The sequence below is a fragment of the Onychomys torridus genome, chromosome 1, assembly GCF_903995425.1.
Source record: "Onychomys torridus chromosome 1, mOncTor1.1, whole genome shotgun sequence".
NCBI lineage: Eukaryota > Metazoa > Chordata > Mammalia > Rodentia > Cricetidae > Onychomys > Onychomys torridus.
Window position 1 is genome coordinate 29415336 of NC_050443.1, and position 12367 is coordinate 29427702.

Consider the following 12367-nt stretch of genomic DNA (forward strand, 5'->3'; position numbering starts at 1 on the left):
GAATGTATAGTGCAATATGCAATATGATAATAATCCTAAATATATATCAGTATACAGAATATCTTAAACAGAAGTAGAACATACATACAGTATGACAGACATAAATTCACATTTGTATCAATATACAAATATTTCAAATAAGAGTAAAAATATGTGTACAATATAACAAACATAGTTCTGTAGTTGTATCAATATACAAATTATCTTAAATAGGAATATAAAAAGTTTATATTTGTATCAACATATAAGAATTCATAACAGTGCAAAGGCTGCTATATTACTAAATTTGTTTACTAATGTATGTGATAGTCTACCATAATATCTTATACATATCCATTCCATTTCTTCTTTTCCCTTTTTTTTTTTTTTTTTGAGACATATTTTCTTTCCTTAAGGAGAGTACTGAGTTTGACCATTTCTTCTACCCCCAACCCTAGAACCATTATCCATAACCCTGAGAAATATGAAACCTAAGGGATAAGGGGCGTCGTTATCTTAGAATTGCTTCCTGCTGTTTAGGGGGCGATGGTATCTCTGTTGGGTATTGTGAGAAAGCTCAGATAGTTAAATCTCAGTTAGACTAACTGTAGATTCTGCAGCAACTCTTAGAGTAATGGGTAAGATTGTCTGAAATTCTGGCAAGAAGTGTAGTATGATGATGATTACCATGGTATCATTCTGGATTGAGTAGAGTTGTTGTTGTTGTTGGGGCCCCATCTTCCTTCTGGAGACTTCAGAGATTGCCTGTGTAGATTGGTACCAATAGATTCTTTCTTTCTGCTGTAAACATCCGGATATCCAAGGCCTTATGATTTCTGGAAGATGGGTATTTCCATTATCCTGGAAAGACAAAACAGAAGCCTACCCCAACCTTTGATTGTTAAATTTTTCTTACAACCTGAGGAGATGTCACATTGGTGGATGATCCTGTATTTCTCCTCATCAAGGGGTTTCTCCTGTTCAAATCGAATTTTTATTAATTTTGTTGGTATCCATAGCTTTTCTTCTCCTGTGGAAACAAAAGCAAAACCCTTTCCCCAATGTAGGACATATCCAGGTTTCCATTCTGAGGTCAACACATCTTTGAAATAAACCGGTTGGTTTAGCTCAGGAGTTTTGTCTGTCGTCCAATGTCTCTCCGCAGCTGTTGTTCCTTTCTCATCAGCATTGAGAAAATTCAAGGTTAATAAAGCACTATGCAATCTATTTCTAGGAGTCATTGTTACCTGTTGCTGTTTATTTAGCATATCCTTTAAAGTTGGATTAGATCTTTCTATGACTGCTTGGCCTGTGGGATTGTGTGGTATACCTGTAACATGCTTTATATTGTAATAAGCAAAGAACTGTCTCATTTTATTGGAGACATATGCTGGGGCATTATCTGTCTTGATTTGTACAGGTATTCCCATGATGGCCGTAACTTCTAATAGGTGTATAATCACAGAATCAGCCTTTTCAGAACTCATAGGAGTTGCCCACTGAAATCCTGAATAGGTGTCAATGGTATGGTGTACATACTTTAATCTTCCAAATTCTGCAAAATGAAACACATCCATCTGCCAAATTTTATTTCTTTGTATACCTTTTGGATTGCTCCCTGCAGGTAATGGAGTTTGGTTATAGAAGGAACAAGTAGGACATTTTTTCACAATATCCTTAGCTTGTTGCCAAGTAATGGAGAAATCCTTCTTCAAACCTTTGCTATTTACATGGTGTTTCTTATGAAATTCTGAGGCTTCTAGCACATTACCTATTAGTAACTGGTCAATCTCATCATTACCTTGTGCTAGAGGTCCTGGCAGACCTGTATGAGATCTGATATGTGTTATATATATAGGATGTTCCCTTTTTCTGATGATTTCCTGCAGTTGTATGAATAATGAAGTTAATTCTGTATTATCAGGAATAAATTCAGCAGTTTCAATGTGTAAAACAACTCTCTCTGCATATTGAGAGTCAGTGACTATATTGAGGGGTTCTGTGAAGTCCATCAGTACCATAAGAATGGCATACAGTTCTGCCTTTTGTACAGAGCTGTATGGACTTTGTACCACTTTACTTAAGTCTCCTGATTTGTATCCTGCTTTCCCTGATTTATTTGCATCAGTATAGAATGTGAGGACTCCAGAAATTGGCTTATGTCGTACAATGTGAGGAAGGACCCATTCAGTCTTCTTTATGAATTCTATCCTCTTGCTTTTGGGATAATGGTTGTTAATCTCTCCCAAAAAGTTACTGCAGGCTCTCTGCCAGTATTCATTATCTTTCCATAGTGATGAAATTTCCTCATTAGTTAAAGGTACTACAATTTCTGCTGGGTCCATTCCTGTCAACTGACGAAGTCTTAATTTACCTTTTTGAATCAAATCAGAGATCTTTTCTATATAAGTCTTTAATTTCTTATTTGGTTTACGTGGTAGGAATATCCATTCCAATATAATATCTTCCCTCTGCATCAAAATACCTGTGGGGGAATGTCTGGAAGGGAATATGACAAGAATACATTTAAGTTCTGGATCCACACGATCCACATGTGCTTTTCGAATTGTCTTTTGTACTAGAGCCAATTCCTTCTCAGCTTCGGCTGATAATTCTCTAGGACTATTTAATTCTTTGTCCCCTTCTAGAGTATTAGCCAAATTTTGTAGTCCATCTTTGGGTATTCCCATGATACCCAATAAGTTGGAAATGCTTCCTAACAACTTTTGAAAATCATTAAGAGTCTTTAATCGATCTCTCCTCAGTTGTACCTTTTGGGGTCTAATTTTTTGTAACTCTATCTTATATCCTAAGTAATTAATAGAATCTCCTCTTTGTATTTTTTCAGGAGCAATTTGCAGTCCCCAGCGAGGCAAAACTTTTTTTACTTCTTCAAACATGCTTTCTAATGTGTCTAACTTTGGATCAGCTAATAGGATATCATCCATATAGTGATAAATTATGGATTGTGGAAACTTTATACGAATTATCTCCAATGGTTTTTGCACAAAGTATTGGCATAAGGTAGGGCTGTTTAACATTCCCTGTGGGAGGACCTTCCATTGATATCTCTTGACTGGCTGAGAATTGTTATAATTAGGAACTGTGAAGGCAAATTTTTCTCTATCATTTTCTTGTAATGGTATGGTAAAGAAACAGTCTTTTAAGTCAATAACTATTATAGGCCATTCTTTGAGTAGCAGAGAGGGCAAGGGCATCCCAGTCTGTAGGGGGCCCATTGGCTGAATTACTTTATTAATAGCTCTCAGATCTGTCAACATTCTCCAATTACCAGACTTTTTTTTAATAACAAATACAGGAGAATTCCAAGGGCTGGTAGATTCTTCAATGTGTTGAGCATTTAACTGCTCTTGAACCAGCTGTTCTAAAGCTTGTAGCTTCTCTTTTGTCAAAGGCCACTGTCCAACCCAGACAGGTTTATTAGTTAGCCATTTTAAAGGTAAGGCAGTTGGTACTTCTGAGAGTTCAACAGCAGTTGTGCTCTGTTTGTGTACAGCCTGAATGGTTGGTGACTGGTTTTTATAGCATGTTATGATATTATTCCTAGAAACATGCATTGGCCTGTATTCCTTTTCTGAGAGTGTAGGAATTTTAATCTGGGTATTCCACTGTTGTAACAGATCTCGGCCCCATAGATTTACTGCTACATTCGCTACATATGGCTTCAGCCTTCCTCTCTGTCCTTCTGGCCCTATGCATTCAACCCATCTCGAACTCTGTTTTATCTGAGATAGGGTGCCAATTCCTACAAGTTGGACATCTACCTCTTGAAGAGGCCAATTTGGATGCCATGATTTTGGTGTAATTATAGTCACATCTGCACCTGTGTCTACCAGGCCCTCCAGAACCAAGCCATTAATTCGAATTCTAAGCTTTGGTCTTTGTTCATTTATGGAAGTCTGCCAAAATATTTGTTTTATTGTGTTCTTTGTAAACTGTGATTCATCTATCAGAGCTGTTTTATCATCCATTGCAGTATTGGTTTTTACAATAGGCATTGGTTTATTCAGTTGTCCTGGAGAGGAATGTCTTCCACAGTGGCTGGGAATGTTCTTACCACATTTGATTTGGGGGCCTGCAAGAGGCCCCCTGAGGCGTTTCCCGCCAGTAAAGGGTTGCCTCGTATATCTATTTTTGATCTGCACTCACTGGTCCAATGTCGGCCTTTGCCACATCTTCTACATAATCCAGGAGGTGGTTGGGGTCTCCTGTTTAGGCTATTCCTAGAAGGAGTATTACTTCTAGGATTACCCCATGTACAGTTTTTACTTATATGACCTGGTGTACCACATTTAAAACATTTGGTACCACGGGGCCTTCTTTCACCTCTGGGATTTGTCTCTCCTATCCAAGCCTCATTACTGTAGTTAAAAGATTCAACACCATTAGTATACTGAATCCATTCTTCCAAAGGAGCTGATCTGATCTTTAATGGTGTAAGTATTCTTTTGCATTCTGCATTAGCATTGTCAAATGCCAAGGACTCAGTTAATACTTTTCTTAATTCTTTATCTGATACAGCTGTTGTTATAGCTGTGTTCAGCCTTTGTAAAAAATCAGTGAAGGGTTCATGTGGTCCCTGAAATATCTTTGTGTATACCTCAGTTGCTTTTCCAGGTTCTGGAATTTTTTCCCAAGCATTTAGAGCTGCTGTACGGCATAGGGATATTGTATGCTCTTCATAAATGGCTTGTACATTCCTGTCAGCGAAACATCCCTCACCAAGTATTTGATCTTGGGAGATCTCAAAACCTCTGAGTTTACCTTGTTGTTCTAAATTTCTTGCCTCTTCTCTCAACCAGCTTTTCCACTGTAACTGCTGGCTATATTCTAGAACAGCTGAAATTAACTGATGCCAGTCATCTGGAATGATTCTATGTGAGGTAGACCACGAATTTAACATCTGTTTTACATATGTGGAGTGTATCCCATATGTAACTACTGCTTCCTTTATATTTTTAAAGTCCCTTGTTGAAATTGGTTGTAATGTATATGTCGTATATGGCTCGGGGTGTGTGTCATCTGCTGGCTTCTCATGGATGATAACAGGATAAGCCATTGTATGAGAGCCATTTGGAGATGTTACCACCTGTATGGTCTTGCCCTTCTGCTTATTAGGTCCCTTGTCATGTTTATTGAGAGTTTCCTCCAGGGCTTGTAAACGAGCTCCTAGGGTCTGTTCCAGGGAGTAAACCTCCTCTCTTGTAAGGGATTCCAGATTTTTCATGGAATCATGGAAGTTTTTATGTTCTTCTGAAACACATGATTCCATGGACCTTATCTTATCAAGTAATGATAATTTTTCTTCCTTATATAGTGTCTGAGTAGCTACAACTTCACTCTGGAGAGTTAGTGTTCTGTCCATTAAATACTCATATTTATATTATCAATAAAAGCAATTTTGGGTACAAGCTTGTTTTGTAAATTCTGGTTAGCAGATTCCAGAGAGAGAATCTTTTTATGTAAGTCCTCATTGCTATCTTTTAAAACCTGTAATTCCTGGTTAGCAGATTCCAGAAAGAGAATCTTTTTATGTAAGTCCTGGTCAGCAGATTCCATAGACAGAATCTTTTTCTGTAAGCCTTCATTGCTAACTTTTAAAGCCTGTATCAGTCCCAATAATGACTCATCTTTGTTCTTACTATTAAACCAGTGTTTGAACACTGTGTGAATTATTACAATGAATGCCAAAATGGTACAGGCCAGATATGTCTTAGGGAGGTCGTATATTTCCAGGAAAATGTCATTCATCATACAGGCAAAAAGGTTTTTAAATTCTTGTGAGGTAATGTTGTCAGCCATATTACAAGAATTACTCAAAATTTGTTAGTCAGTTTTAAGGTGTAAAATTATCAAGTACTTTTACTTGAAAGAAGCTTACCTTTCCGTGGTTTTGGGGAGTGCAGTAGCACTTTTCAGCCAGCAGGAGGCGTTGGTATAGCTCCAAAGCAAGGCCTGCTAGCGACCTTGGCTGGCGGCAGCTGAAGGCAGGAGCCAAGATGGCAGGGAGCCGGCACTCAGGGAGGAGTGGGAATGCCTCACTCACAGCGGTTTTCGCTGGTCTAGGGGCTAAGCTGGGGAACTGAGACCGGATTAGCTGTTCCCTTTTTCGGGAATGGGACCGTGTAGGTGTCCCCTGGTTAAATGGAACTTTGCAGGCGGGTTTAGGTGCCTGCCAGCCGCCAGCCGGGAGGAGGCTGAGGGAGGGAGCCGCCTGGGTCTTTGGAATTTGCCCCAGGTGAGCACCAGATATTGGTGAAATTATTAAGGCCACTCCACGTAGTTAAAAGGGAGGTTTATTTTGTGGGGTAACTTACAAATGAAGGGGTAGGTTGCAGGGTCTGGCAAAGGTATAGGGCAGTCCGGCGGTGTTCTCTGGAGAACTCTGCTCGGTCTCTTCCTGCGTCCCGCATCCCGGAACCAAGAGAGCCACCTCCTCCTGCTCCTCGGTCTTCCGCTCCCTCCTCTGCCCCGCCTTGTGGGCGTGATCATTACTGAAGCCTCAATGGAGGTTGGAACTTCCAGGCCAATGCTGGGATGGCTATCCACTACACCCAGCAATTATGATCCACACTTTCATGAACCAGTGATAGTAATGTTTGGTTAATTACTACTCCCTTTTCTTCTTATATGAACTCTCCTTTTCCTAGTACTCCCTTTTGCCCCCAAATTATATGACACTACTTTGAGTCTGATTGAACATTACCTTTGTCTTTTATTTGTACTGTAGAACGTTTACTTCTCGAGAAAAAGAAAATAGCATGTGTCTGCTTTCTTTCTTGCAGATTTGGAAACTAAGGATGAGACCAATCAGTTATCCTCAGAAAACGGCATTTATGAAATGAATTTGTCCCAATGGAAGATAATGGAAAGAATTGAGAACAGTAGCCTGAAGGGCCTTATTTTAAAAAGTGAATGGGAGTCCAAAAGAAAACATGAAAGCCAGGAGGGATATCTCAGACAAGTGAAGATCACATCTGAAAGAATGTCCTCTTCCCAAAAGCGTACATCTGCTACTCCACGCCAGAGAGTCCATTTTGTGGAGAAACCCCATGAATGTAATGAATGTGGGAAGGCGTTTAGAGTGCGCCAACAGCTTACTTTTCATCATAGAATTCATACTGGCGAGAAACCCTATGAATGTAAGGAGTGTGGGATGGCTTTTAGGCAGACTGCACACCTTAGCAGACATCAGAGACTTCATTCTGGTGAGAAACTGTATGAATGTAAGGAGTGTGGGGAAGCATTCATATACGGCCCAGACCTTAGAGCACATCAGAAAATCCATCCTGGTGAGAAGCCCTACGCATGCAAAGAATGTGGGAAAGCCTTCAGGGTACGGGGACAACTTACTCTCCACCAGAGGATCCATACTGGTGAGAAGCCCTATGTGTGTAAAGAATGTGGGAAGGCCTTCAGGCAGTATGCACACCTTACTCGACATCAGAAACTTAATGTCGCTGACAGACTCTATGAGTGTAAGGAGTGTGGGAAAGACTTTTTGTGTGGCTCTGGCCTTAGAGTACACCACAAACTCCACACTGGCGAGAAGCCCTATGTGTGTAAGGACTGTGGGAAGGCCTTCAGAGTTCGACAACAACTAACACTGCACCAGAGGATCCACACTGGCGAGAAGCCCTACGAGTGTAAGGACTGTGGGAAGACCTTCAGTCGGGGCTACCATCTTATTCTCCATCACAGAATACATACCGGTGAAAAGCCTTATGAATGCAAGGAATGCTGGAAGGCGTTCAGTCGATACTCACAGCTGATTTCACATCAGAGTGTTCATATTGGCGTTAAACCCTATGACTGTAAAGAATGTGGGAAGGCCTTCAGACTCCTCTCACAGCTGACTCAGCACCAGAGTATCCATGCTGGCGAGAAGCCCTACACATGTCAGGAGTGTGGGAAGTCTTTTAGGTTGCGTCAGAAACTTACTCTACACCAGAGCATTCACACTGGTGAAAAGCCCTTTGAGTGTAAGGAATGTAGGAAGGTCTTTCGACTTAATTCGTCTCTTATCCAACATCTGAGAATTCATTCTGGTGAGAAACCCTATGAGTGTAAAGAATGTAAGAAGGCCTTTAGACAGCACTCACACCTCACCCATCATCTGAAGATTCATAGTGTCAAAGTGTAACAAACTCTGAACAGTCTTATAGAACATTCTATGAATGTTACAGCTCATCTCTTTTGCTCATACATGTAACTGATCTGGCATAAGAGGTATTATACCATTAAAGGAATGTGTTAATTTAATGTGTTTCATTGTGTTCCAGTCTGTTCACAACTGTAATGCTTCAACATACTTATTCTACAGTTCGTCTTACATATAAACAAATGTGGGGGGAAATAACTTCTCAATTCTATCACTTCAGTTATATTAAAACACTCAGTTTTTTCATTTGTGAAATGGTGATCTAGAACTGGCAAAAAATGGCCACAAGGTCTTCAAAACTCCATCAAGTTGTGCAGTCCTCATCCTTTTCTTGGAATATGGGCAGATGCCAGTTTGCCCAGGAGAACATAGTGGAAGCAAGTCTGTACTGCTGTTGGGGCCCAGGCTCTACTGCTAGGGTTGCTCCATCTCAGAATATTCTCTCAAGTTCAACTGTCATATTTGAAAATCTGGCTGAAGAGACCATGTGACGAGGCCCTGAGACCACACAGACAGGCAGAGACCTTTGCTGAAGCCAGACTTCTGGATATGACCATATGATACTAGACAGTGGGTAGGAATGGTTTTGGATCTTCCAGACCAGCCACCAACTGAATGCCAGTAAGTGACCTCAGCTGGCACAGAAGAGTCAACTGGCCACATACTCATAAAATAATACAATGGTCATTATTTAAAGCCACTAAATTTGTTACAGTGGCCTACTATACTCTTCTGAGAGTCCTTATGAAAGACTCCAAGTGTGATGAACATAGAATGCCTTCCAATGTTTATCCCTCACTGAACTTTAGAGATCTGATTCTTGTTAAGTATTTGGTTTTGTTGTTTTATGAAGTCTTACTATGTGACCCAGACCAGCTCAGACCTTGAACTTCAAGTCCTCCTATCTCAGGTGTGCATCATCACTTCCTGTGTGTGTGTGTGTGTGTGTGTGTGTGTGTGTGTGTGTGTGTGTTGTATGTGTGTGTTTGTGTGTGTTTGTGTGTGGTAGTGTGGTACTGAGGACAGAACTCAGGGCCTCACTGAATATCTCCCTTGTCCACTCATTAGAATATTCCTAGTGTTAAATTCTTTGGAATTTGCTAATAATAATAGTCTATATTCTGTATTCCTGGTCAATATTTAATAAAGACAACATAAAAAGAAACTAATAATCTAAACATAATCCTCATTTTTAAAAAAATCACTGTATTGTATTTTTAATGTACCAGGTTATCCTATCTTTCAGCTAGTGAGCATCCCCTAATACTGACACCTGTGTCCTTTTGTCATGACCATTGCAGTCATTAAGAGCGTTTCCTCTGCCCTGTTTTTCTGCCTCTTATCAAATGAATTGATCAGCTATGGAGCATGGTAGGGCACTGTTGATAAATGAAGAATGAAATGTTTATCCTCTCATTTCATAACAACCAAATACCAATGAAAAATTCTTTATTAGAAAATTCTAGTTGTCAGTGGTCAAAGAAGTGATGGAATTTGAAGTTATATATATTTTTATTGGCAATAAGGAGTTAATACAGAAGGTATTACCTTCTGTCCTGGTTTCTTTTTCCTCATCTGCTCCCCATTCTCCTTTTTTGGGGGGTGGGGACAACACACAAAAGGTATCATGTATTCCAGACCTGCCTCAAACTTAACCATGTAGCTGAGGATGTCCTTGAACTCCTGGTCTGACCCTCTCGCTTCTACCTGCCAAGTGCTGGAGTTACAGATGTGCGCAGGCACAGGGGTTTATTTACCTGAAATGTTTAAAAGTATTTTGCAGAGGGCTAGTGCGTCATGGCACATAGAGAAGATGCTGTCGTCAAACAAGTCATGGATACTGTGTTTCCTTGGATTACACTGATTATCAAAAGAATAAGAGAAAAGTTTTCATTTTATCTACATCAGTGTATCTCAGGCTGCACTACAGATTTCCCCTTTCATCACCTGTTACAGGTGTGACTCCGCTTTACAGGCCAAGCTGAAACCCAAACTCAAGGACAGGGACCGCAGCATGGTGGCAGGTGTTTGCTACTGTATGACAAAAAAAAAAAAAAAAAAACCAAAAAAACAAAAAACCCCCAACAACCCAATTATTGCTGGGCATGGTGGCATATGGCATACATTAATCCCAGTACTGAGGAGGCAGAGGCAAGTGAATCTCTTTGTTTGAGGCTAGCCTGGTTTACAGAGTGAGTTCTAGGACAGCCAGGGCTACACAAAAAGACAAAGAGCTGCTTCTTTCTTTGGAGCTAAAAATGATTATTTTTAGGCATTGGGGCACAGCTCAGTGGTAAAGGGATGGCAAGTGTCTTATAAGGCCATGGGTCCTACCCCAATTCTGCAAAACAACCCCAAACAAACCAAAAAGATGATTTTCAATCAGAAAACTCACTTGCCCTGTCTTTATGTTCATCTATTTAAACTTGTATTTTTCTTTACATACAACGGTGTGTGTATGCATGTTTTGTGTGTGAGAGAGGATCTCTATGCATGTGGAGGCCTGGAGTTGATGTCAGCAATCATCCTCAATGGCTCTTCTACCTTATTCAGTGAGGCAGGGTGTCTCAATCAAACCCAGGGCTCACTAGTGTGGCTATGCTAGCTGGAATTACAGGTGGTTCTAGGGATCTGAACTCTAGGTCTCAAGCCTCAGTTTACTTAACCACTGAGCCATCTCCACAACCCTAAACCATTTATTGATCAATGTTATATATAATCACTGCTTGAAAAGTGCCTTATCTAATATCAGTATGTTTCTTGCTCTCCATAAGTTTTCTCGAGTGTTAAACAAAAAGCAAGATTTTTTTTTTTTTAAGGCAGGTTTCTCTGAGTAATAGCTCTCTGGCTGTCCTTAAGATCCTTTAAGTACTGGGATTAAAGGTGTGCACCACTACCACTCAGCCAATCAAGGTAATTTTTATCAGTTTATGTTCTTTTTCAATCTCACTGGATACTGCCATCAAAGTGGGAGCATCATTCTACAGCCAGTTTACAATATCTTCAACCAGTAAAATTGCTCCTTCTATCCCTATTCCTGGGATGTGTGTAGTGGTGGTGTTTTGAGACAGGGTCTATGTCAAACTGGCCTTGGACTGCTGATACTCCTGCCCCAATTCCTGGACCTAATATGTGCTCAAATATTTTCTTTTTTCTTTTTTTTTCCCACTTATTTACCATGTATACAGTGTTCTGCCTGCACGTGTCCTTGCACACCAGAAGAGGGCACCAGATCTCATTACAGATGGTTGTGAGCCACCATGTGGGTGCTGGGAATGGAACTCAGGACCTCTGGAAGAGCAGCCAGTGCTCTTAACCTCTGAGCCATCTCTCCAGCCCTCAAATATTTTCTTGATTAATAATGTGTTGAATATCTTTAAATATCTACTCCAAGACTAAACTAAACAATGCAACTTACTAGTTCATGTCTTGCCCATGTTTCTGATTTTTGGTTTGTCTCATTCTGGTTTTGAGGTGGGACCTGCTGTAACCAAGGCTAGTTCCAAATTATTGGTGGTTCTCTTGCCTCAGCTCTCCTGTGCTGGGATACAGACGGGAGCTGCCACTCCCAGCCACATGTTCCTTTATAAAAGAAATCCATGAGTCCACGCATGGTGGCTATGCCTTTAATCCCAGCACTTGGGAGGCAGAGGCAGGTGGATATCTGAGTTCAAGGCCAGCCTGATCTACAGAGTGAGTTCTAGGACAGCCAGAGCTACATAAAGAAACCCTTTTTCATAAATTTAATTTAAAAAATCATAATCTTTTTAAAAGATTTATTTTATGTGTATGAATGTTTGCCTAAATATATGTGCACCACATACATCCCTGGTAACAGTGGAGACCAGAAGGAGGCTTTAGGTTCTCTGGAACTGAAGTTATAGAGTTGTGAGACACCATATGTGTTGTCTCTGCGAGTGCACTAAGTGCTCTTAATTATTAAGCATCCCTCCAGCCTCAGAATTGTCTGTTCCTAAAAACAAAAACAAACAAAAACTTCCAAGGCTGGGAACGGTGATGAATGCCTGTAATACCAGCATTCTGGAAAGAAGCAAGAGGATCAGAAATTGAAGGCCAACTCTGGATACACAGCAAGTTTGAAGTGAGCCAAGATTGTCTAGGACCCTGTCTCAATGCCCCATACCCAGTTTCAGTTAGAATTTATCTAATTTATAGACATTTCTGCTAGGTTATAACTCAAATCTG

General features: G+C 40.4%; 1 protein-coding gene across 4 annotated transcripts in view; it reads left to right on the top strand.

Moving 5' to 3' along the window:
- Positions 1-12367, top strand: part of LOC118578673 (zinc finger protein 14) — a 64197-nt gene that overhangs the window by 31091 nt on the left and 20739 nt on the right. For 3 of the 4 annotated variants that reach the window (XM_036180207.1, XM_036180269.1, XM_036180342.1), the window contains one exon: positions 6786-8262. In XM_036180207.1, coding sequence (XP_036036100.1) covers positions 6786-8143 — 1358 coding nt within the window. In that variant the 3' untranslated portion in view covers positions 8144-8262. Of the gene's footprint in view, positions 1-6785; positions 8263-12367 lie in introns of those variants that run through there. The other variant, XM_036180561.1, reaches the window with a different exon arrangement.